This window comes from Protopterus annectens, chromosome 2.part1, assembly GCF_019279795.1.
Source record: "Protopterus annectens isolate FY-2018-M chromosome 2.part1, PAN1.0, whole genome shotgun sequence".
Lineage (NCBI taxonomy): Eukaryota > Metazoa > Chordata > Ceratodontiformes > Protopteridae > Protopterus > Protopterus annectens.
The window spans coordinates 663,833,372-663,860,022 of NC_056729.1; the positions used below are offsets into that span (position 1 = coordinate 663,833,372).

The 26,651-nt window shown below is 40.4% G+C and overlaps 1 protein-coding gene across 2 annotated transcripts in view; it reads left to right on the top strand.

Moving 5' to 3' along the window:
- Nucleotides 1-26,651, top strand: part of RNF175 (ring finger protein 175) — a 683,731-nt gene that overhangs the window by 544,896 nt on the left and 112,184 nt on the right. For both annotated transcript variants that reach the window (XM_044062404.1, XM_044062405.1), the window contains one exon: nt 783-890. In XM_044062404.1, coding sequence (XP_043918339.1) covers nt 783-890 — 108 coding nt within the window. The remainder of the gene's footprint in view (nt 1-782; nt 891-26,651) is intronic.

The window sequence follows — 26,651 nt, forward strand, 5'->3', positions numbered from 1 at the left end:
TAGTGGATTATGTTAGTTCATATGTGCATACTTCAGTATGTAGTGCAATAGAAGTCGGTTAGAAGTAACCGTTATGATCAGAAAACCACCGGGAGTCATGACCAAGATTTTAAGTAAGAATCACTAATCTTCATAGCAAAAGGAGAGAGAAACAGATGGTTTCTAAAGGGATAATAAGAACCCTCAGCACTGCATTTCATCTGTTTTTTCAACTTGCCTTTTTACTGTTTTACTTAAGTTTTGATTGTGGGTGAAAAATGTAAAGATCTTCACCAAGAAGTGTTTCAGTGCAGTAAAGCACACTAGCCAGCACAATATTTAGTGACTAATGTGCACAATATGAATAAAATAGTTTGCTGGAGTTACAGAGCTTAAACCTCTGTTCCTCCACGCCAGGGAAGGCTTCTTACCTCCACTGGCTCTGCGTTCATCTCCAGATTCACTAGATCATGGCGTGGGTGAGGGAATGTAATTCCCCAAATTGTGGTATTTTTCAGAGACTACAGTTCAGTCAATGTTTTTCTCTGAAATTGCATTTAGCATGTCACAGTTTGAAATGTTATGTTTTAATATATTCAAAAAATGTAAGCTGCACATGCTGTCGCTTTTTTAAATGTGTGGAAGGAAGAACCTCTATAAACAGTATTTCAGACATCTCAAAAGCATCAGCTGTCTCTACCTACGATACAGCATATTTATGCATGTTGATTTTTTAGAATTCTTCAGTTGTCAGCTTGTTTAAAATTTAATGCAGTTTTGCTCCTTTCATTTTTCTTCTGCAGGTTGGTTTATAAGTGGTTCCTGTTAATCTACAAACTGAGTTATGCTGTGGGTATTGTTGGTTACCTAGCAATAATGTGTACTCTCTTTGGTTTCAACCTGTTTTTTAAGTAAGTATATTTTGATAACTTTTTCCTTTCCTTACTAGTTTGTCCTTTTCAAGACCTAGTCTACTATGAATTTTGAATAATTTGATACTAACACTGCAAGTATTTCTCTTCAACCGTAATGTTTTCTGCTTATCGTTGCTAGTTGTACAGGATAGCTGATTAGGTACATGGTGGGTATTAGTGTGCATATTGCATGAACATTTCCACTGAAGGTCAAATGACGATTGGTGGCAGAAAGCAGAATTAATGATCATTTCAGATTTAGGATCATACAGTTAGTAATAGTGCTCTGAGGTGACTTCATTGTTCAAGCTGTTTTGCCAGTGTCTATTTGTAAGTTTAAGGTACTGTTTTTGGCAAATCTTTCTTGTTATTGCCAGAATACCCTTGACCATGTGGAATGTGTATGTTTGTGATATATAGGAAAAAAAAAAGTTTTTGTTACAGATTTTTATATGGACCTTGAAGAGTTTAACTAGATATGCGTTGGTACCTCTTTGTAAGGAACACATCTTGTTTACTTAACCTAATGTATTTTCTTTTTTTTTTTTTTTTTGAAGACATTACCTTTGAACTGGCTGAAGTGCTGCAGTGGTGGTGCTGCGGTAGCATTGTCACCTCACAGTAAGACGTTGTCCTGTTCGATTCTCAGCTAAAGCGTCTTCTGTGTGGAGACATGCGTGAATGGGCGTACCTTCATTGGAGGTTGTGCGTCAGGGCTGGCAACTCGGTACGTAAAAATCTACTGACAATCATTAGCGGACCGGAGTTCCGCTGTGGCGACCCCTAACCAGGAAAAGCCGAAAGATAGAACAACAACCTTTGAACTGGCTGAAAGCTTCCTCACTAATACTGTAAATCTTGATTTTTCTAAAACATTTGATACATCGATACACACTGGCATTATCAGTAGCTTTTACTGTCATGAGATGGAAAGCTGATGCCGTTTTCATTTGTTCCTCAACTATTGGGTGTCTGATTTGTCCTCTGATCTGACTTGGCTGCATTTAAAAGACTCTCTGATCCAACTCTTGAGCTTCTCCATCTACCCATAATGCCCCAGTCAATCTGCTATACCTTAGATTTTGTTTGCCACCAAATCACTACAGACATGGATCCTTCTCAGACTCCAAATTTACAGTTTTTTTCTCTTAAACTTCCTTTTTCTCCATCACCCACTTCCCTAGTTTTTCAAGTTTAAGTATTTTGGGGGTAGTTTTTCACTTTTTTCTTCGGTCTTAAGATAGCCATCAGTACCATTGTTGGTACTTTTACTCCTTTTCTCTCACTTCCTTTTTATCTACCCTCTAGAGGGTGTTCTGTTACCCTACCATTGTTGGTAGCCTATTTAAAAAAATAAATAAAAATTCCCTTTCTTTAGACATGTTTGAAAAACTGACAGGCTTTAAGAAATGCACTTCCTGTGGGTACAAGATCCCTAACTCTGCCTGCAGGGGGAGTGTCTACGTCCTAGGAGCATTTCACTTAAACACAGAATGCTTTTAATTTCAGGGCCCTTAATGACCGTTGGAATAAGTTCGTTTTAAAGAGCTTGCTACCACCTTCTTCATTATCACCTACTCTAGGGCTCAAATCCCAACCAAGTCATCTAAAGCCTCTTCGGAGGTGAAGGAATCATGGAAATAGTTTCCAACCTGCTCTCCAATGTCTACTCCAGCTTGGAGTCTCCTCCTCCTCCTAAGATTCAAAATAAATCAGATCCCATGTCCTCCGACCCAACAGCTTCTCTAAGTAAGCCTCTAATAACCCATTCCCCAGGGTTCTCTGCAGAGCCTGTTTCTCCTCTGCTCCATTCTCCCATACTTCATGAGACCCTGAGGAGTCTTGGGTCACAGTCCACCAGTTCCTCCACCCGGTCCTCCAGGAGCCTTTCAGAAGCTGAATTGGGTAGGATAATGAAGTAGTACCTCATAGGACAGATTCAGATGGGGGTTATCCCATCTGCATTTCCATCAGATCTCTAATGTGTCCATGAGGTTAATTTCCCATGCTATGGAGGGTACCTTATGGGCGGCTCAATGCTCTCTTTGATGGAACATCCTTGTTTGGCCCTACTGTAAAAGAAATGCTTTCCCGGCGTGAACAGGGTGGGAAGACCCTGTCTGCCATAGGGATACACTTCTACCACTCTTTTCTAGAAATCAAAGAGGAGGCAAGGAAATGTGGTTCTGTAAGTCCCAGGGTCCTTTCCATGATTCACATGGGGATATCTCCCCCAGTGACAGAGAGTGGAGTTCAAATGGAAGATGCCATCCTCACACCAGGAGAGGCCTGCAGAACCAGGGGGAGAGGCCAGCAGAACCAGGGTTTCTGAGATTCCTATTTGGATAAATCCTTTTAGTGTTCTTGAAAGGCTGCCTGAATACCCACCTCTGGAGGCAGTCAGGGACACTTGTCTGCACCCAGATGGCTGAGCATCAGTAAATAACAAAAGATTCTTGGGTGCTAAAAATCATATCCAGATGTTATTTTACACCATTTTCCCTGATTCCCCCAACCAACAGACTCCCTGATGTCCCACCCAGTCAGAGGGAGGTAGTGGTTCAAGAAATTCAAAAGCTGCTAGACAAGTCATGGAGGTCCCATCAAATCAGAAAGGATTTGGAACTTACTGGTGCCAAAGAAAATCACCGATCCGATTCCATTTCTGGATATAAATAAACAAAATCAGTTTGTGAAGAAGTGAAGTTCCGAATGTTCACGGTTCAGTCCATCAAGATGAACAGATGATACCGAAGATTTCTGCCCTGCCCTTTGGTCTCACTACAGCCCCCAGGGTGTTTACCAGATATATGGCAGTGGTACCAGCTCAGTTGAGACTGATGGGATTCTGAGTGTTTCTATACGTAGATGACTGGCTCCGCACCACCCCAACCAAGCATCACCTAGAGAAACCCAGGGACTGTTGCTCCTGTTATGTCAATCTCTAGGCATCTCAGTCAGCATCTGGAAGTCTCATCTCCAGTCTGTTCAGAGACTGAAGTTCATAGGTGCTCAGTTGAACGCAGTCAGATAGCCTGTCTGCCACCACATCAAGTATGCAGAGACCATCTACGTTGGTGGATTCATTCAAACAAAGTTTTCCAAGACCGCCCTCTTGTAATTCTGCCCCCAGTAGCCACGGTAACCATGGACACCTCCCAACTGGGGTTTGGGGGGACATCTCTTGGGACAGACTAAGATGCATGGTCCCCAGAAGACATCAATTCGCACATCAAAGTCCTACAGATGAGAGCGGTTCTCCTAGCATTGCAGGCCCTTCGGGTGCCCTTCCTCTTGGGACAGTTGCGATAACCAACATGTCTTTGGTTTCGTACATAACAAATGGAGGGGTGATCTTATCCCCTTTATTGAGAGGCAATGAAATTATGGCAGTGAGCAAGCTTTTCCAGCCACTTTCTTATGGTAGCAGACATACTGGGAAAATCCGGCATGCTAGCAGGCGAACTCGACAGTACTATTCTGATGCCTCACTAGTGGTCTCTGTCAGAGGATTTTCTGTCATGGGCCAACCTTGCTGCAATTTCTGCATCTCCCCACAAGTTCAGCAGGTTCTTTGCCCTAATCTCTCCTTCGGGGAAGTCATGGAAAGATGCTGTAGTCCACATTTGGCCCTTTGGTATCCTTTTCGCTTATTCCCTGATCCTTAAACAAGGCACCATGGTTGAAGAACATGGTTTATCCTCATTGCCCCTTTTTGGCCTCATCACATGTGATTCCACTTCCTTTGGTCTCACCTTCACTATCCAGCTTGGATACTGGACTCCAGTTCGGCCTTCCCTCTTATCCTTTAGGATGGACCACCTAGACATTATTGCTTTCTGGATGACTGCATGATTTCTCCATTTCCACTGATAGGCCCAGCTTTTTCCCCCTGGTCCAACAGATACGTCCGTCTTCCCACAAGGCCTCTACAAAGAAGATATATAAAAGTAAATGGAAGAGATTTCCCATTTGGGCTCTACAGAGAGAATTGGACCCCTTCACTGTTCCTACTTCTGCTGTCCTAGAGTTTTTAGCATCAATTTTTCAAGGAGCAGCTAGATTTTCCTACTGTCAAAGTACAGTTGGCAGCCATATCTGATTTTCACTCAGGTGAAAATGCTCTCTCATTAGCATCTTTAAAATTGTGCAAGGCATTTCTCAAAGGCGCTTTCTTGCTTAGACCCCCCCTTCCATTGGATTTGACAATCGTACTTCAAGGGTTAACTGAGAGACAATTTGAACTATCAGTTCAATCTGATTTAAAATTCTTATCCTGAAAAACTGCTTTTCTGGTGCTCATTATGTCTGCAACAAATGAAAATGGACAACACAGATGCATAGCTATGGGTGAGTACAAAACTTAAATTTATGTAATATATGGAACATTATGATTGTGCTTTGAAAAAAAGAAAAAAACAAGCTTACTACAGTGAGATTAATTTTTAAGCACATTCCTATAACAAAGTTGTTACAGGGAGGTGTTTGCATATAAACCTATATGCACATGCCCACACACAGCAGCTGCCAAAGAAGTAAACTGGAAGGTTGTTGACAACTTTAAAAGCTATTAGCACACCAGAAGTGTGGCAGCTTTTAGGTCAATCAATTAGAGTATATTTTGCTTCTGGGATTTGCTTTGCTTTAACATATAAGGTGTGTTGCATCTGTTAAAGCCGTTAGATAATTTCCATCCAACTAATAAATCAGGATGGCTAAAGTGCCCCATGTATTGTGATCAGGTGATCAGGTTTTGAGTTGTAACTTAAATTTATGTATTCTCAAAATGGATTCCAATGAAGTCATCTCTTGATCTTTAGTGTGGAAGTGAATTTCTTGAAATCCATTTCTCACATGTAGCAAGCTGGTTATACTCAGTGACCTGATTAGAATCCTGTACGCAGTAGGCTGAATATCATGGTGGTTACTAGACTACAGGCATAGTGACAGTCGCTGGTATTTGTCAACGTTAGAACTGCATACAATTGAAACGTCTCTGAAGGATAACCCCATTTTCATTACAAGTCACAGAGTAACCTAGGCCGCTGTCATCTTTATACTTACTCCACCCGTACACCTCTACTTGACTTGACATGGGCAAACAATCCTAAAAGGAGAGGGCCATGGTACAATTCCTGAAGGATCACACTTGCCTTTCTGTATTTGATTGCTAGTATATCACCCAGCATCAGAGTAGACCAAATATCTAGTCTAGTAACCAGTCTGCTGCTCTGTGCATCTTTTAGGAAATGTCCAAGCATCTGTCGAATTCATGGTTGATGATCTGGCAGTTTATGTGGACATGGAATTTACATTTTGTCACATTGCTACACAGACAGTTAGAAACATTGTGGTATTCGGGTAGTTCTAAAGGCGGATAGAGATGAGATCTGACAGATTTCTGCTGACCTAGAAAGATGCATTGATAAAATGATTTGAGTTTTACATGCCCATTGTATACAAGGATAGGCTGCAGAACGTTGCTTTATTTGCTGCATTGTGCAGACTCCGAGGGGAACAGTTTCCTACTTAATATAAGAATTGAATTATCTATGTATGTATGTAAAACATTTCCTGATAACTTAATGAAGAATAAGACACTTTGATGTGAGAGTACACTATTATGAATTACTTGAATCTTTCCTTTCTTCTTCCTGCAGATCTCCTGTTTGCTTAAATCTTTTGAGACTGTAAGGAAAAACAGTTTTCAGAATTTAATCACTGGTTTTAAGTTCCCTTTCCTTGACTTGGACATTGTTGGCTTTGCTTCATTTAGGTCTAGTGAAAGAGTTGCATTTGATTGTGCCATGTTTCATGATAAACTAGTTTTTTTTTTTTTTTTTTTACAAGAAACATCTTTATTAAAGCCTCACGTATGACTTAGGCAATCATACATTTACATAAATGAAAACAAATATTGACATTTTATACATCAGTTATAATCTATCCAGTCACTGTAATTCAGATGTTGCATACCTCATTCATATCCTGCCTTCCTTAAAACCTTGTTCCTCCTCTACAGGTATTGTTCCCACAATTCTCATTTTTCCTATGTAATTTGCTTCTACCCTTTTCTAAAGATTCTAATTTCAGTTTTATCCAGAGGGAATATCCAATAAATTTGGTAGAAGAGTTGACAGATGAAGTTGTCCAGGATAGACAAGTTAAATATTGCCCATTGTTAGGGAAGGGTGGTGGAACGCAAATAAAACATAATTACACCCAGGTGGAATATGAAAGTGCCTTCATTCACACGTTTTCTAATGTTTCCTCTGAGGTAGAGGGGATTATTAAAAAACATTGGAGAATTTTGAAAATACAGGATGAAATTAAAAACTTGATACCTGATATACCCCAATTTATTAGAAGGAAGGACTTCAACTTAAAGGAAAGGTTTGAAAAAGGAAAAATGAAATATAATAAAGGAAAAAATAAGAAGAGTACTTGTGCGGGATGTGTAATCAGTGTAAGTACATTATAGACAAAGACGAGGCGGTGTTAACAGCAAGGAATTATAGGGTAAAAAGCAATGGATATTACACGTGTAACACTTTAGGGGTAGTTTACTTGGTAGTGTGTGAATCCTGTTGTACTTTTTACATTGGAAAGACGGAGAGGAATCTTAGAAGGACAATGTGCTAACATACATATGACATTGTCAAAGAAAAAGAAACTAGTGCACTTTTCAAACATTCACAAACATGCTCTAACTACAAGTTCAAGTTTATGGTTATAGAGCAAGTTGTAACTGATGCCAGGGGGGTAATTGGCAAGCCAAACTTCAATATAGAGAATTATACTGGCAAATTAAGTTGGAACCTGGGAAGCCCCCTGGATTGAATGATTGTATAAGCATTAGTAGTGTTCTAAAGCTGAGATCAGCAAAATTATAAATGTATTAGTTACAACGTACATGATTCACTCTTTAACAGTGTGGTATAAGAACATTAAAATATTGAATATTTTAAAAGGGGCGGTTCATTTTGAAAGCACAAAGTTATTTATATGTACATTTTATATGTATTTTTACATGGTCTTGTATGCATTTTAGATATGTTTTCTATTGATAAATGGAAATTACTGCATGTTCTTTTAAAATTGTGTTCAGGGTTAATTGAGACAAATTTCATTGGTTTCTTTGAATTTGCTTCTTATTTAAATAGGGGACTTTGAATATTGTCAATTTGTTCTGAAGACGCCTGACACTTTGTTAGGTGAAAGTGCTTAACCTTGAAGTATTTGGTGTATTGTGGAGACATTTTATTGCCACTGTGAGTTTTGGTGTATATTCTGGCTGTTTTAGCTGTTAACTGTGGTCGTAGGCTATGCTGAGTTGAATGGACTGCACAGTACAGTAAACATTCAGCTTCTGAACCCGTGGAGTCTTCCCTTTTATTCAGTTTTATCTGTGTTACTATATTATGGTAAAGTTGGTTTAGACTTTGATTTCCATTTTCTATTAATTGCTTTTTTGGCAGCCATCGTAATTAGATTCAGCAAGGCCTTACTATGTGTAGACAATTCTGATTCAGTATCCTAGTTCAAAAAAAATGTCCTTAGTTGCACCAGTTTTCTCACCCAGTATCTCTGACAGAGTGGTCTGCAGGGAATCTTTAAAATCTGCCAACTCATTACACTCCCAGAAAATATGTTCCAGTTACCTCATTCTTCCCATCACGTCTCCAAAGTTTGCTGTCTACCTGAGGAAAAATTCTTTGGAGTCTGCTTGGGTATAAAATTACTCATGTAAACATCATCATCATTTTCCCATTTTGGACATGAGGTCTGGATATCGTGTTAACTGTTGCCATGTCTCTCATTTCAGTACTGCACTCCTGTCTTCACCACTCAGGCCTGACTGTTGCAGATCATCTTTCACACAATCCGTTCACCTCTTTGAACATTCTTGTTTCCTCTTGTCTTCCTGTCTGTCCCAAATCTTCTTCACCAGATTGTCTTCTACTTTCTGCATGTGCCCGAAGCACCGTATTCTGTTCTTTGATCTTTTCTGAAAATGAAACTACTTTGGTTTCTGCTCTTTTCTTCGTCAGTCCCACAGTGTGCATCCTACCACCCTTCTCATGCACTTCATTTCAATCACCTCTAGCTTCTTCATCTGCTCTGTCTTTGCTGCCCAGGTTTCTGTACCATACAGTAGTACTGGCCACACCACTGTTTTCTACACCTTACTTTTCAGCTTCTTTGGCATTCTTCTGTCATAGACTACACCTGATACTCTCTACCAGTTGTCTGCAGCCCCTCTAATTCTAGGTTTGAACTCTTCATTCAGACTTCCTTTCTCCTCAACCACCCCTCCCAGATACTTGAAGCTGTTTACCTGTTCCACTATCTTCCCTTCTCTCTCTATTCTCAGATTCTGATTTCCCCAATTTGCTGCCATTACCACCATCTTATCTGTGCTTAGTTTCATTCCATGTGCCTTCAGTTTTGCATTCCATTCCCCTATCCTTTGCTGAAGTTCTAGCTCAGAGTCTGTCTGTAATGCCACATCATCTGCATACAGCAACTTTGTTGATCTGGCCCCTCCAACCTGTTTGCTAATGTAGTCCATCACCAATATGAACAGTAGTGGGCATAGAGCTGAACCCTGGTGTACGCCCACTCCAACTGGGAACTTATCTGCGAGACAGAACACTGTTCGTACTTGAGTCATTGGGTCCTTCTACATAGCCTGCACTAATTCTGCCAATGTATCTGGGACTTAAAACCACTGCGGTACTGCCCAAATCAGTTTTTCTGGGAACCTTGGCATATGCTTTCTCCAAGTCTAGGAATGCTCAGTTGGACTCTTTCCTTCTCAGCTGTCTCTCTCACTGCAAACATTGGGTCAGTTGTGCTGCATCTTGAACTGAATCCAAACTGCTAACCTCCCATCTTACATTCTATTGCTCTGCATATCCATTTATCAATCATTTATTTTATTTTATTTTATTTTACATTTGTTGACCGGGATAGTCCAGCTGGATACATATCCGTTTTCAGTGGAGGCCCGGGGAGAAAAGCTCCAAGGAAGAGAGGTACAAGAGCACATATTACAAACATTACAATGGAAATTGAACATTTAGTATAATACGTTAAATACACTTATGATATTAGAAAAGTACCAAAAAATAGTGATACAAGAGCAAATATTCCAAGCAATACAACAGAAATTAGACATTTAGTACAGTAAACTTCCATCAATGTGACAGGAGGTTGATGTCTCTGTACTGCCCACTGTTATGGATGTCCCCTTTGTTCTTGTACACTGGCATGAGTATGTTTACTCTCCAGTCATTTAGGATATGCCTTTTTTTCCACACTGCTAAAAGTAGTCTCAAGAGTCATTCTCCCCTATCTCACCCAATATCTTGATCATATCTGTTGTGACCTCATCTGAGCCTGCTGCTTTCTCTGACTTCATTTTCCTTAGCGCTATTCTTACTTCTTCTAAGGTGGACTCCTCTTCTTTTCTCATCATAGGCTGTTTCTAGGGCAGTACAGCTTCTGTGAATTTTTTTTCATTCAGAAGCTGCCAGAAATACTCCTTCCATCTGCCTTTGATGTCCTGTGGACTGGTGATCAGGTTGTTGCTGGCATCCATTATGAAGTATTTGACTATTTTCTTTATCTTTCTGTCTTTGCTTTGCAACCTGATATAGTTTCTTTGTACCACTTACTGAGTCACTTTCCAGACACTGGTAGAGTGTTTCCAATGCCCTGTTCTTTGCTATTGCAACTCCTTTCTTAGCTTCTTTGTTAGCCAGCCAGTATTCCTTCCTAGTCTGGTCAGTCTTTTCTATCGCAAAACAGCCAAACAGATGCAGAATAAAACTTAGTTCATAAAAAGCAAATATCCCAAGATGAAACAAACCAGTAGTTCAACCATTGTTTAATAAAACAAAGCTTTCAGGTAAAAAAAAAAAACCTTCATCAGTGGATAAAATCTTAACACGTGTTAACCATTTTCTATAAATATATATATATATATATATATATATATATATATATATATATATATACACACACACACACACACACACACACACACACACACACACACACACACACACACACACACACAAACTAATCACACACAGCCAATAATTGAATAATTAACATCCTATTGTAAAATAATTAACACTTAAAAATGCAGATACTTATTCACAGACACATTTGTCTGTACCTTAAAATTGTTTTTAAAGAAACTGTCTGATTCAGACCTGGTGGCATGTTTGCACATAAGCACACTATCCATTCATATTCCTTAATTTAGATTCATAGGTGTGTACTAGGCTAATGGCCCTGGAGCCTTTAAGCCTAGCCCATAGGATTACCCTGGCATCATGCCACCCGACCTTAGTTCCCAGTGCCTCTGTCAAGTAGAGCCACTGGAGTGATTCCCTGGGTGAATTTTCTATTTACCATCCACTCCTCAAGATTTCTCTTGAACAGGGCCAGTGGGGTGCTCTGTTTGACATGTATGGGAAGTCTATTCCATAGCATGGGCAGTCTCTGGGTTATGAACCTGTCCCTCACGTTCTGTTGATTGTGGTAATGAGGTTGAGGTCTCTGGAGCGTGAGGTGCGGAGGGATTGGGATTTCTTTAGATGTAGCATTTCTAACAGAGCTGAGTCAGACATGGCTTTGTAAGTCAAGCAGAGATCGCCTCTAAGTAGACGATATGAGACTGAACAGTTTTTTGAGTCTGTCCATATAGGACAAGTGTATAAGGCCTAGAATCCTCTTTGTGAGGTAGTTTTGCGGCCTCTCTAGTTGTAGGTGTCTAGTGAGGTACATGCCAAATGGGGAATTGTACTCTATGATTGGCCTAATGAGGGAAGAGTAGAGGGAGACAATGACCTCTTTCTTCCTGGATGCAAAATCCTTAGTAATGAGATGTGCTACATACCACAGTGGCAATGTGGTGGTCAAAAGAGAGACTGCTGTCAACCTGTGTTCCCAGATCTCTTAAAATGCCTTCTGTGTTCAGTGGACTACCATTGATGTGGTAATTCATGGGAAATGTTTTTTTCCCAAAGGGGATGGCACATGTTTTGACATTGAGCTTAAGGCCATGGTTCTGACACCAGTTGTTGGTCTCAGTGAGGCCTTTCTGCAGGATGTCAACATCACCTGGGTAGTTAATAATAGCTCACAACTTGCAATCGTCTGTGAACTTGGTCAGCCAGAGTCCTTTCGTGTTGGTCTGGACTTCAGAAAAGTAGATACCAAACAGGAGAGGACCCAGGACTGAACCCTGTGGGACTCCACTCATGACTGGTTGGCAGTCTGACTTGAGTCAGCTACTTTCACACTGTGGGTTCTACATGTGAGCCAGTTTGCAACCCACCTAGTGATATAGGGGTTGATGCCTAGCTTACTGAGTTTTTCTATGATTCCTGGGTGGGGAATGGTATCAAAGGCCTTGGCCAGATCAAGGTTAGTTGGGTGAACCACCTTGCCTTCATCCACAGCTCTGGTGATTGACCCAGAGAATCGACCAAGTTGAGCAGGCATGATCTACCCTTCACAAAACCAAACTGTGTGGGTTCCAGAGTTTGGAGATTCCCTATATCCTTGTTTGTTAGGTCCATGATGATGTGTTCCATAGCTTTGCATATCAGACTCGTTAGGCTAATGGGGGGATAGTTCCCAGGGTCTGTAGTTGCTCCTCCTTTGTGGAGAGGGATGACTGTAGCAGTGCACCATTCGGTAGGGACAAAGCCTGAGGTAAGGCTGTGATTGAACAGGGCACACAGGTGAGGTGCCAGTTCACTCTGTACTTCATGTAGAACACAGCCAGGGATATGGTGCCTGGCAATCTACTGTTAATGTGATAAGTCCTTTGGGAGGGGAGTTGGCACTGAATCTGTCTGCCAGTATATTGGCATATCTGTTGGCTCGGTATAGGAGGTACCATCGTGCAGTAGCTCAGAGCAAATCTGAGTATTGCCTTGGAGATTATTTGCATAACTATAGAAGGCCTTGTGGTTGTCTTTACTATCTGCCGCAATTCTGTTTTCATAGCTAGCTTTAGAGGATTTGATGAGGAATCTCAACTTTTTGATGAGGCTGATAAGGGAGTTTTTCCAGTCTTGGGACTTCACCTTATTCTGCATCAGTTTCCTGCTTCTTTTGTAGAGTTGGTTTATGGCAGGGGACCACTAGATTGGCTTCCTAATTTTGGAGGAGATTGTCTTTGTTCTATTTGGTATGGTGAGATCCATGCATTTGTGTACGTGTTAGTACAGGGCATTGGCGTATGATTTGACGGTCATGCAATTATTCTCCATTTGCATGGCTGCCGTGAAGTTAACAACCTCTGTTTTTAGGAGCCCAAAGTTAGCTTTGGAGAAGTTTTTCATGGTGGTTACCTTTGCGGGGGGGGGGGGGGGGATTTCCAAGGTGATTAGTTTGTGGTCGGCTCTAACCAAAGAGGTGTTGACTATTGGTGTAGAGCAACGGTCACCCATGTTAGTAATGACCAGGTCAAGGATGTTGCTATCTCTAGTGGGGGTAAGAACGAGCTGGTCCAGGACATTGGAATTAATGAATTCCAGGAAATGTTGGGCAAGTGTATTGGTTCATGAGTAGTTTTCCCAGTTAATGGATGGGTAGTTGAAGTCACCCAGTATGAGTGTGTTAGGTTGGACCCTAATATTCTCCAGGGTGCTTAGGAACGTGGAGTGTGAGTCTTGGGACATGGTTGGGGACCTATAGCAGGCTACGACCTGAATCACTGTCTTACTCATTGTTAGCTGCACCTGAAGTATCTCTGATGCATTATGTTGGGCTACCAGTCTGGAGGTGTGCACATCCTGTATGAATATGGAAACAGCACTGCCTTTGGAGCTTTGGTCCAAGTTCTGGGGCCAAAAGGTGTGGAATGAGTTGTAGCCTGGTAGTGCAGGACTGCTTTCTGCTGCCTTGAACCAGGTCGCTGTTACAGGACAAATGTCAATGTTCTCCATTTTAAGGAGTGTTTTGAGTGAGTGCATTTTGAAATTTAGACTTCTAGCATTGAGCAGCATGACCCTCAGATTGCATTTGTTTGTACTTGTTACAGTGATAATTCAGTCTTTTGAACACCGCCTAAAAAAGGTACTATTGGGGTGGCAAGAGCCTTGGCCAGTATTCAGAAGCCCAGGGATGACAGATGTAGGCCATCTCTGACAAAGCATCGAGGTCTGTCAATCGTGTCATCCCAGGCAGACAGATAATGGATCCCCTTAGAATGACACCAGAACCTTAACCAATTGTTCAAATCAGTCATTTACGGCTTGTACTGTGGTATCATTCTGGGTGATGGTAGGATGCTGCTCAGGGCTAAGGTCATACCCAGCTGTGCTGCATAATCCGAGAGCTCCGCCATGTCTCTTTATGAAGTCCAGGGAGGTACGTCTCAGGTCATTCACACCCACATGTACAATGACAGAGTCATATTTGTACCTGTTGTTGAGGGACCTGAGTGCATGCGTTATGTGGCGGATCCTGGCACCTGACAGGCAGCTGACTGTTACTAGTGAGCGGGACATCATTGTGCCTCACTATCGAGTCACGTATGACTAGTGTGTTGAGAATGCTGTTTTGCCTTAGTTGAGTGGCACACTGTTTAGGAGAGTTATGTGTCTCGTGATTAGTGTTGTGTTGTGGTGGTCGAGTGCGTTTCTGCCTTGAAGGTCTCTGTTGTTTGGATAGATTTCTATTGAGAGCCTCCACGAAGGTGGGTGTGTGGTTTGTGTTTTTATGTGAAGGCAATGCTGGTGTGTGTTCTGGAGGGCTAGGTGTTCCATATGGTGTGGTGCAAGTTTTAACCTTCTCCTCTTGACCAGCTATTCCGGTCTCAGCTAGAGAGTGTGTGGCTTCCAATTTGGATATATAACTGCATCTCTCGCAAGTCTGAGTGTTGGGAGGTAAGAGGAGAGGGTTGTCTGTGTACATGAGGCAGTTGCTACATTGCCTCAGGATGCCCAAGTTCACCAGGTTAATAGGAGAAAGCACAGGGAACTGACCTTTAGATGTGCCTGGAGGGGTGGGCATTAATAATAAGTACTGGAGCTGTTTCCTTGTAGAACGTTTAGTGCTGGAAGCACTTTTGTGTGAAACATTAATTAGGTTCATAGGTTCGTACTAGGCTATCTGCCCTAGGGCATTTATAAGCCTAGCCAGTGTGTGTGTGGCTTTCACCACCCCTTAGGATGAGAATACTACGCCCTTTTAGGGTTTAGTTTACTGTGCCTCTGTCTAGTAGTGACACAGAGATGACCCCCGGGGTAAACCTACGATCTCCCATCCACTCGTCAAGATTTCTCTTGAATAGAGTTAGTGAGGGGCTCTGCCTAACATGGATTGGGATTCTGTTCCAGAGTGTAGGGAGCCTCTGGGTTATGAATCTGTCCCTCCAGCACGTCCTATTTATTTCTGTGTTGAGATTTAAGTCTCTTGCTCTAGTGGCTCTGGTGGATTTGGATTTACTGAGGTGGAGCATGTCCATTAATTCCGGATTGGACATGGCGTTGTACGTCAGGCACAGATCACCTCTGAGTAGGCGGTATGCGACTGAATAGAGCTGGAGTTTTTTCAGTCGGGCAGCATATGACATATGTTTAAGACCCTTTATCCTCTTGGTGAGGAACTTTTGGGGTCTTTCCAACTGCTGCAGGTGTCTGGTAAGATACATCCCAAATGGGGCATTGTACTCGATCATTGGCCTGATAAGAGAAGAGTACAGGGGCACAATGACCTCTCTTGATCTAGATGTGAAACCCTTCATGATAAGGTGGGCAATATAGAAGGTCTTCCTAACCACTTTGGCAATGTGAGTGTCAAATGAGAGGTTACTGTCAACCTGGGTCCCTAGGTCCCTGATTACCTCTTCCATACTTAATGGATTACCACCTATGTGGTAATTTGTAGGTACCTTGTTTTTCCCAAAGGGTATGACTATACATTTTTTGGCGTTCAGCTTAAGGCTATGGCTCTAGCACCAATTATCCGTTTCTATGAGGCCTCTCTGAAGGATGTTTGTGTCCGCTGGAATATCAATTATGGCGCCCAGTTTGCAGTCATCTGCGAACTTTGTCAGCCACAATCCTCCTATGTTTGCCTGTACCTCGGAAAAATAAATGCCGAACAAGAGGGGTCCCAGGACTGAGCCCTGTGGGACACCGCTTGTGACTGGCTTAGAGTCTGACATAGCTCCAGCAACTCTGACCCTGTGGGTTCTGTCCTTGAGCCAGTTTGCAACCCATCTTGTGACATATGGGTTTACATTTAAGCTGGTGAGTTTGTCTATGATGCCCGAGTCGGTATTGTGTCAAAGGCTTTTGCAAGGTCAAGGTAGGCTGTGTGAACTGCCTTACCCTCATCAATGGCCTTAGTGACTGTTTCAAAAAAGTCGATCAAGTTCAGAAGGCAGGATCTGCCTTTGACAAAACCAAATTGGGTAGGATCCAATGTCTGCAGGTCCCCAATGTCTTTGTTTATGAGATCCATAATGATCCTCTCCATAGCTTTGCAGACCAGGCTCGTCAAGCTTATGGGGCGGTAATTTCCAGGGTCCATAGAAGCACCGCCTTTGTGAAGTGGGACCACTGTTGCCGTACGCCACTCTTTGGGTACGTATCCTGTAGTAAGGCTAAGATTAAACAGCAGCGTTATGTGTGGGTTTAGTTCCTCTTGGAGTTCATGTAGCACACAGCCCGAGACACCGCCCGGTCCCATTGATGCTGTGTTTTTAGCTTTAGAGAGGGCGGCTCTCACCTGGGCATCTGAGATGTTAGGGAGGCTACACTCTGCTGAGATAGTTATTTCTCCTTTTGGGGGGGAGGGGGAGGAGAAATTTGCACTGAACCTGTCTGCCAGAATGTTGGCAATGTCAGTGGGTTCAGTGTATTTTGTGTCATTTTGGACTAACTCTGAGCATATCTGGGAGTTTCCACCCAGGTTTCTAACATAGCTAAAGAAGGCCTTGTGATTGTCTTTTGTGTCTTTGCGATTTTTCTCTCAAAGTTGGCCTTGGATGATTTTATGAGTGATCATAGTTTTTTGCTAGTACTGATCAGAGATGCCTTCCCTTTTAGGGATTTTGCTCTGTCATGTAGTAGCTTCCTCCTCCTGTTGTAGAGTTTGTTTATGGCTGGGGTCCACCAGACCGGGCGCCTGCCTTTGGGGGAATGGGTCTTGGTTTTATTTGGGATTGCATGATCCATGCATTCTTGAAGGTGCCAGTAGAAGGCATTTGCAAAGGATTCAGCAGTGTGGGTTGTGGTTTCCACTGGCCCAGGGGCCTTGAAGGATACCACTTCAGTCTTAAGAAGTGTGAAATTGGCTTTTGAGAAGTTCTTCACTGTGGTCTTTTGTGCAGGGGGTGGGGGCGGGATGTGGATTTCCAGTGAGATTAATTTATGGTCTGATCTTACCAAAGAGGGATATACTTCCGGTGTGGAGCATTTTGTTCCCATGTTTGTGGTGATCAGGTCTAGTATATTGTCTCCTCTTGTGGGAATGGTGACCAGTTGTTCCATTGCATTTGAGTTTATGAATTCTAGGAATCTTTGGGCTAGGGTGTTGGGGCTTGAGTAATGTTCCCAGTCTATGTTTGGGTAGTTGAAGTCTCCCAATATGATGGTATTTGGAGAGACATTCATACTCTCCAGTGTCTTCAGGAAGGCTGTGTTGGGGTTCCTGAGTTTGAGAGGGTGATCTGTAGCATGCTACAAACTGTAAGGCAGTTTTGCCTATGGTTAGTTGCACCTGGATGGTCTCCGATGCTTCGTGCATTGCCACTAACCTGGAGGTGTGGGTATCTTTGATGAATATGGATACTTCCCCTCCTTTTGTGGTTCGGTCCAAGTTTTGAGGCCGGAAAGCATGATATGAGGTAAAACCTGATAGTGCTGGGGTGCTCTCAGGAGCCTTGAACCAGGTTTCAGTCACTGCACAGACATCGATGTTCTCCATACTTAGGAGGGCTTCGAGGGCGTGCATCTTGAGGTTTAGACTTCTGGCATTTAGCAGCATTATCCTTAGTTTTTTTCCACTTGTGTTTTCTAGGGAGGTAGTTTTGTCATTTGAGCCTTGCCTAAAAAAGGCACTATGGGGGTGGCAAGAGCCTTGGCCAATATCCGGAAGCCCAGGGGTGACAGGTGCAAGCCGTCCCTTGCGAAGCAGCATGGCTTGTCAAGCATGTCATCCCAAGCAGATTGGATCCCCTTAGAATGACACCAGTAATTAAGCCAATTGTTAAAACTGATCATTTTATCTTTGTACTGTGGCATCATTCTTGGTGAGGGTAAGATGCTGGTCAGGGTCATACTGGCCTGGGCTACATAATCAGAGAGCTCCTCTATGTCTCTTTTCATGTAGTCCAGGGAGGTACGTTTCAGGTCGTTCACACCGGCATGTACAATGACTGAGTCATATTTGTACTTGCTGTGGAGTGACCTGATTGCTTGTGTTATGTGGCGGATTCTAACTCCCGACAGGCAGCTTACTGTGACCTTTTCCTTGTTCAGTCTGGTGAGCGGGACGTCAGTGTGTCTGACTATGGAGTCACCTATTACAAGTGTGTCTGGCATGTTGTTTGGCCTTAAGGTCTGTGACTGTTTAGCACACTGACTTTGTGAACTATGTGTTGCATGTGCTATGTCTTGAGGTGGCGGTTGCTTGGGTGTCTGCTTTGGAAACTTTGTCACTCCCACTGATAAGCTAGAAGGCTTCCCTCCAACACAGAAAGGCTCAGAAGCTTACAAACAGTCCTGGATGCAGAAAATCTGTATCTGGACTAGACTAGTTACAGGAAAGGCAGGAAACAAGATTGTTTTTTTTTTTATTATAACCACAGAAAAGACCAATTTGCTACAAGAAGTCTGATAAAGTGCTAGACTAATAAGCCTGTAAAAGTGCAGTAGAGGAGAGAACTAGCAGATCTAAGGGAAAAGTTGAAGAGCAGACTTTGGCACTGCTCAGAAGCTGACAAACAGTCCTGGATACAGCAAATCTGTATCTGGACTAAACTAGTTACAGGAAAGGCAGGAAATGAGCGCAAACATGGGCTTTTAAACCAGAAAGTTGAAAGAGATGGAAAAACTGCCTAAATGGCCAATAAACTACTATTTCTGGGCCAGAAACCACTCTTGTGGTAGATAGGCTACCTAGTGCTTACCACTCCCACTGATAAGCTAGAAGGCTTCCCTCCAACACAGAAAGGCCCAGAAGCTTACAAACAGTCCTGGATACAGAAAATCTGTATCTGGACTAGACTAGTTATAGGAAAGGCAGGAAACAAGATTGTTTTTTTTTTATTATAACCACAGAAAAGACCAGTGAAAAACAGCTCTACTTTCCACCAGAATGAATTTATTAATAAAACCTTATAGTGTCGTCTCTAGCGCCTCAGCTGTTGCCTTTACAGAGTAAAAAACTTATCCATTAATACATCCACAATATATACTCTCTTAACATTTCATGCTCCAATAATTCAATCGTACAATTAAATAAAACTGCTCATGATTACTAATAAAACAATCAATTTATAAAACCCTGCCAATTGCACTTTAAGCCCCCTGGGCTGCAAAGTTTCATATTTCATGATAAGAATGACTTATTTTTTCTTTAAAATATATTTTAATAAATGTTCATTACCATACTGATGTTCTACTTGTTCTAAAACTGTAACTTTCATTTCCTTAATAACCCCCCCCCCCCCCATGTACTGAATGAAAATGTTCTGCTACTGGGCTCATCATTTTTTTTATTTTTTACATCCCTGATGTGTTCTACTCTCTCTGCTAAACTTTTTTTAGTCTCTCCTATATAATTCTTACCACATGAGCATTTAATCAAATAAATTACACCCCTGCTCAAACAGGAATATACTCCCATGGTGTTAAAACTTTTGTCTCCTATTTTTACTGCCTCATTTGTTATATACTGGCATACTGAACATTTTCCACAAGGAAACGTTCCCTTTTTAATAATGACATCTCCTATTTTTTGTATTGGTCTTCTATATCTACCCCAAACTAAAAAATCTTTTAAACTGCGTCCCCTCCGAAAGGAGACACTGAGTTCTACGTCCATTAATGAAGGCACTTCCCTTCTAATTTGTTTCCAAAAACTTTTTACTATTTCATTCATTCTGTTAGAAAAAACAGTATATTTGGTAACAAAAAACATTTTAAAATTTTCTTTCTACTTATTTCAAAATTGTTATTCTTAACAATTCCCTTACTCAGTATACGTTTATCATTTTCATATAACTTCACATAAGTTGATTTAACCTCTTCTGAATTATAACCTCTCTCTATGAAGTTATACACTGTATTTTTAGCTTCAATTTGTGGGTCTTTGACATCACTACATAGTCTTTTAATTCTCAGCATTTCCCCATAAGGTATTGACTTTGTTCTGGATGACAGCTGGTGGCATGTAACATCCTATTTATTTGATTGAACTTCCTATGTATCATAGTGTAGATCTTTTTACCTATTTGTCCTTTCAAAGAAATATCTAAATAATTAATTTCTATACCTATCTGAATCCCATCAAATTTGATTTTATAATTATTATTTAAATAGTCCACAAATTCATGAGCCAGATTTTTTCCCCCTTTGCGGATAAAAATCAAATCATCTATAAAGCGAAAATACTTGAAAACATATCTGTTGAAAAACTGGCTTCTGTAAATATATTCATTCTCAACCAGCCCCATAAATAAGTTGGCATAAACTGGGGCAAACGCCGCTGCCATTGCTGTTCCTACCTTCTGTTTATATAACTTTCCATCAAATTCAAAAATGTTATTAGTCAAACAGAAATATAGTAATTCCATAACATATTGAGTCCTAGGTGTATCCCTAAGAAAATGCTGTACAGCTTTCAAACCTAGGTGATGTGTAATGTTTGTATATAAACTAACCACATCTGCTGTAATAAAAAAACATATCCTTGGTCCACTCTATTCCTTGTACTTTATCCAAAAAATCATAGGAATCTCTAATGTAAGATGGCAATTTCACCACCTCTGTGATTAACATTTCATGTAAAAAGCTACCCACATTATACGTAAAAGACCCAGTTGCCGAAACTATCGGTCAACCTGGTGGCTTTTGAACATTTTTGTGTAATTTTGGAACACAAAAAAAACTTTGCTACTGTGCTATTCTTTATATATAATTTATGTGTAATATCCTTAGCCATGAAGTAGTGTAACCTTTCTCCTTTTTTCAATAAATTATATAATTCCTGTTGTATCATCTATAATACTATATAGTTCTTCATTTCTTAAATGTTGTAGACACATTTCTAAATAATCAATTGAATTCATGACCACTAATTTGCCACCTTTATCAGAGGGCTTAATTATCAAATCAAAATTCTGACTCATTTTATGTAATTTAAACCACTCTTCCTTGGTCAAATTATATTTCTTATTACTTTCAACTGTTTCCTTCAGTTCCTTTTCTATAAGAAACTGTAATGCATTGTTGAAACGTTGTATATAAACATTCTTACAAGGTGGAAAAAAAATACTTTTAGTTTTAATTTTACTCAAATCAAAGTATAAGCATTGTTTTCCACTTCTGATTCACAAGAATAGTAAAATTCCCCACTAGCAGTTGAATCACAGTCACTTTCCACGGAGACAACTTGTTCTCCCTGGTTAAAAAAATATTCCCTCACATTAATTTTACGTACCAATTCTTGAATTTCCCCTTTTACCTCGTATAATTGAGGCAATACAGTAGGTATAAACTTTAAACCTTTATCTAAAATTGTTAATTCCACATCATCAAAAACGTAACTGGACAAATTAACCACATAGTCTTTTAAATGAACTGGTTGTACCTTATTAATTAGTCCATTTACTTCTCTTGTAACGTCCTTCTCCTGGGTCTCTACCATATTCCTGTCCCTGCCAGCCTCTTTTCCTTGTGTTGTAGCTGCTGTTGTTTCCACCGGAGCCCCGAAAAGTCTTGCGAAAGGATTGTTCCTCTGCTGGTCTTTGTAAAGCAGGAAACTCTTGCTGAAATTCTTCTTCTTCCTCAAATGAGGACGCTCCACTTTCGCCCGACACAAAGCTCCTGTTCTTCTTTGACCCGGAAATGGTGTTGTCTTTTTTAAAGCTGACGCTCCGCCTCTTAGAACGTTGATTAGATACTAGCGTAAAAGCTCTATTATACTCATAATCACGAATGTCTCTGTAATTTGTTCGTCTTCCGATTTAATAACTCTTTTTCATGTATTTTCAATTTGTCATTGATATTAGTTAGAAAGGATTCTAACACTGAGTTAGAAGATGTCTTAATTTCCTCACAGAGATGTTTCGTCTCTGTCAACAATTTGTCCCTTTTAATTCTGTCCCTCTCCACAAGAATGTTAACCCATTCTAAGCTGCAGTATTGCGCTGCAGCTATCCATCTCTCTTGAAAACGTACTTCTAACTCCTCCAATAATTCAAAGGGAGAGGAAAGATTTTTTTAATGCTCTCAAGCCCCTAGGTGTTATTTCTAGCTCCAAATACCTCTGGAGACTGTTGATATTATAAAACACCGAGGCTTCCTTAAATAAGGATTTCTATAATTGAGAGCATAAATCCTGAACTGCTGGTATAGCTGATATATCTTTCTTTTTACCCACCATTGCAAAGGGATTACTAGTTATTCGTTGTCGAGCATTTTCCCCTTTCTTTAATGCATTTGACACTAACGTACTTGGCATTTCCAAGTTACTAGTTCTTTGTCCACAATTTATACTTTCTCCTCAATCCGTTTTTGGTATGCTGCCACTGCTGTTACCTTCCACAATGTCATTACTAAAGTCCATGTTGACTTCTCGAAAAATTCGAGGAAAGGAGCACAGAATTTCACTGGTCATCGATATTTCAGCCACAAACCAAAAAGCAATATTATTATAACCACAGAAAAGACCAGTGAAAAACAGCTCTACTTTCCACCAGAATTAATTTATTAATAAAACCTTATAGTGTCGTCTTTAGCGCCTCGGCTGTTGCCTTTACAGAGTAAAAAACTTATCCATTAATACATCCACAATATATACTCTCTTAACATTTCATGCTCCAATAATTCAATCATACAATTAAATAAAACTGCTCATGATTACTAATAAAACAATCAATTTATAAAACCCTGCCAATTGCACTCTTTGTTAAGCCCCCCGGGCTGCAAAGTTTCATATTTCATGATAAGAATGACTTCTTTTTTCTTTAAAATATATTTTAATAAATGTTCATTACCATACTGATGTTCTACTTGTTCTAAAACTGTAACTTTCATTTCCTTAATAACCCCCCCCCCATGTACCGAATGAAAATGTTCTGCTACTGGGCTCATCATTTTTTTATTTTTTACATCCCTGATGTGTTCCTTCACTCTCTCTGCTAAACTTTTTAGTCTCTCCTATATAATTCTTACCACATGAGCATTTAATCAAATAAATTACACCCCTGCTCAAACAGGAATATACTCCTATGGTGTTAAAACTTTTGTCTCCTATTTTTACTGCCTCATTTGTTATATACTGGCATACTGAACATTTTCCACAAGGAAACATTCCCTTTTTAATAATGACATCTCCTATTTTTTGTATTGGTCTTCTGTATCTACCCCGAACTAAAAAATCGACTGCGTCCCCTCCGAAAGGAGACACTAAGTTCTACGTCCATTAATGAAGGCACTTCCCTTCTAATTTGTTTCCAAAAACTTTTTACTATTTCATTCATTCTGTTAGAAAAAACAGTATATTTGGTAACAAAAAACATTTTAAAATTTTCTTTTTCTACTTATTATTTCAAAATTGTTATTCTTAACAATTCCCTTACTCAGTGTACATTTATTATCATTTTCATATAACTTCACATAAGTTGATTTAACCTCTTCTGAATTATAACCTCTCTCTATGAAGTTATACACTATATTTTTAGCTTCAATTTGTGTGTCTTTGACATCACTACATAGTCTTTTAATTCTCAGCATTGAGTGCTGGAAGCACTTTTGTGTGCTACATTAATTGCTACAAGAAGTCTGATAAAGTGCTAGACTAATAAGCCTGTAAAGTGCAGTAGAGGAGAGAACTAGCAGATCTAAGGTAAAGGGTGAAGAGCAGACATTGGCACTGCTCAGAAGCTGACAAACAGTCCTGGATACAGCAAATCTGTATCTGGACTAAACTAGTTACAGGAAAGGCAGGAAATGAGCGCAAACATGGGCTTTTAAACCAGAAAGTTGAAAGAGATGGAAAAACTGCCTAAATGGCCAATAAACTACAATTTCTGGGCCAGTAACCACTCTTGTGGGTAGATAGGCTACCTAGTGCTTACCACTACCACTGATAAGCTAGAAGGCTTCCCTCCAACACAGAAAGTCTCAGAAGCTTACAAACAGTCCTGGATACAGAAAATCTGTATCTGGACTAGACTAGTTACAGGAAAGGCAGGAAACCAGCTTGGTTTTTTTTTTTTTTTTTTTTTGTATAAAGTGGAAAGGGAGAAAAAAGAAACAGAAGATAATTCAAGGTTAAAGTGGCTTGCCCTTCTCAAATGTTCTCTCTGTATTAGGTAGAATGAGCTAGTGACAGACTGGGACAGAGCTGAGCAGATGGGACTGGTAGGAGTGTCTGAAGTCAAAATATGATCTCTCTCTACTCTGTTGAGTGAGCAGATGAGATAGACCCAGGAGGATTTGTTCAAACACAAATTTACAGGACAGGTGGGCAATTCCAAAGCCATCAAGATTAATACCAGAACAAAAAAGGGGAGGGAGGGCTGGAAACTAACTGCAGAGAGAGAGAGACCACAGTATTCTATGAAACAAATAGAAAAATAACTGCAGAGAGAGACAGACCACAATATTCAATGAAACAATTAAATAGACAGAAAAATAAAATGCAGTACAGTCTTTAACACTGTAGGTTTGTACTTAACTCAGCTAGTAATACAGTTGATTGTAGGTATATAGCAGAAAGCCAAACTACTCCGATATTGAGCAGTGTCTATTATTTATATCCCCCCCCCTTAGATCTTTATAAATTTTATCTAACTCTAAAGTCAAATTTATACTAATTTCCATGTTCATTAATATGCTTAGCCAGATAATTAGTATCAATATTTCTCAATTTCTGAGTGGTTCTCAGTTATTCTTTCCTTTAACTTTCTTGTTGATTTTCCAATATAAAATGATGGACATATGTTGCAGGTAGCTAAATACATTGTATTAGTTGTAGTAATGTTGCAGAACTCTGGAAAATATATTTCTTTTTTGTTAATGGATGTGTGAAAATATTACTTCTATTTATGGTATCACAACAGCAACGATTATAACAAGGGATAGTGCCTGTATTTACTATTGCATTTCTACCAATCTTTGTACACATGACCTTATAACATAGTTTTTGCTTTAAATTTGAACAATTCCTATATGAAAAACTAGGTGTTATACCTGTTAATGGATATAATTCCAGTAAAGATCTCAAAATGCACCAATTGTTATTAATAATTTTCTTTACCTCAGAAGTAGCTCTATTTATGAGCATTCAAATCTGTGTCAAATTCACTAGATGTATTTATAGTGGAAGTGTCAAAGTATGGTCTAGTACTATCTTCCCTGCAACCTAATACATATTCTAGTTCCTTATCCAGAGACTCATTGTTTGTAACCTCTTATCAATAAACTCACATTTTAGTTCCTGTAACTGCTGTTTACATTCTTCAATTGTTGTATTTAGTCTACTTCTGACAAATTGTGCCTTTCTGATGCCTTTAAATACACATGGAGCATGCATACTATTCTATCTCCCACTTTTTACTGCACTCCTTTTTTTTTTTTTTGACTTCCTCGACTTCTACATTCCACCACCAGATTTCCTTATGTGGCCGAACCAGGTATGGAAATAAGGTACTTATCAGTTCTGTAGTCCCTCGCACATGCGGTTTTGAGGCGCTGCCATTCTTCATCTCCACCTATTTCCTCCTCCTCTTGAGGTGCTACATCACTGAGTAATTCCTTGAACTGTTGTACTTTTCTCTCCAGTCAACTTTCAGGTTATCAGCCTGGTCTCTGTTAACCTTAGAGCCTTCTCTGACCACTGCTTGTAGCTGAATGTGGCAACCAGAGGTTTATGCTGTGGGCTGACTGCTTTACTAGGGATTACTTTGCAATCACTGATTCTCCACCAGTGTCCTTTCCTTACTAGAAGGAAGTCTACCTGCGTTGCATGTTGACCACTCTTTTATGTGATCTTGTGACTGTCTGAACCAAATTTTGGGTACTATGAAGTAATTTTCCAGACAGAAGACTAGAGTGGCCTCTACTGTTCTATTCATGTTGCTCCACCCACGTGGACCCAGGCAGTCCTCATATCTTGTTCTGTCCTGATATGTGCTTTCAGGTCGCCCATTATCAACACCAATTCATGTTGTCCTGCTTTATCTAGTAGGCCCTGCTGTGACTGCTGAATGAATGCACTCTGTTTCTCACTTTCACAACCCTGCTTTGGGGCATAGTCTGAGATTATGAATACTGTTGTATCATTACACTGGAGTCTGATTGTCATGAGTCTGTCACTAAATTTGATGATATCCCTCACTGCCTTCTGAAGCCTGTCTCTCACCACAATTCCCACACCATTTCTAGCCAGTCCTTCTCCTGAGTAGTAGACTCTGAATCCCAAGCCAAGTGGCTTCACTGCACTGCCCTTCCATCTTGTTTCTTGGATACGTAGGATGTCCAGCCTCCT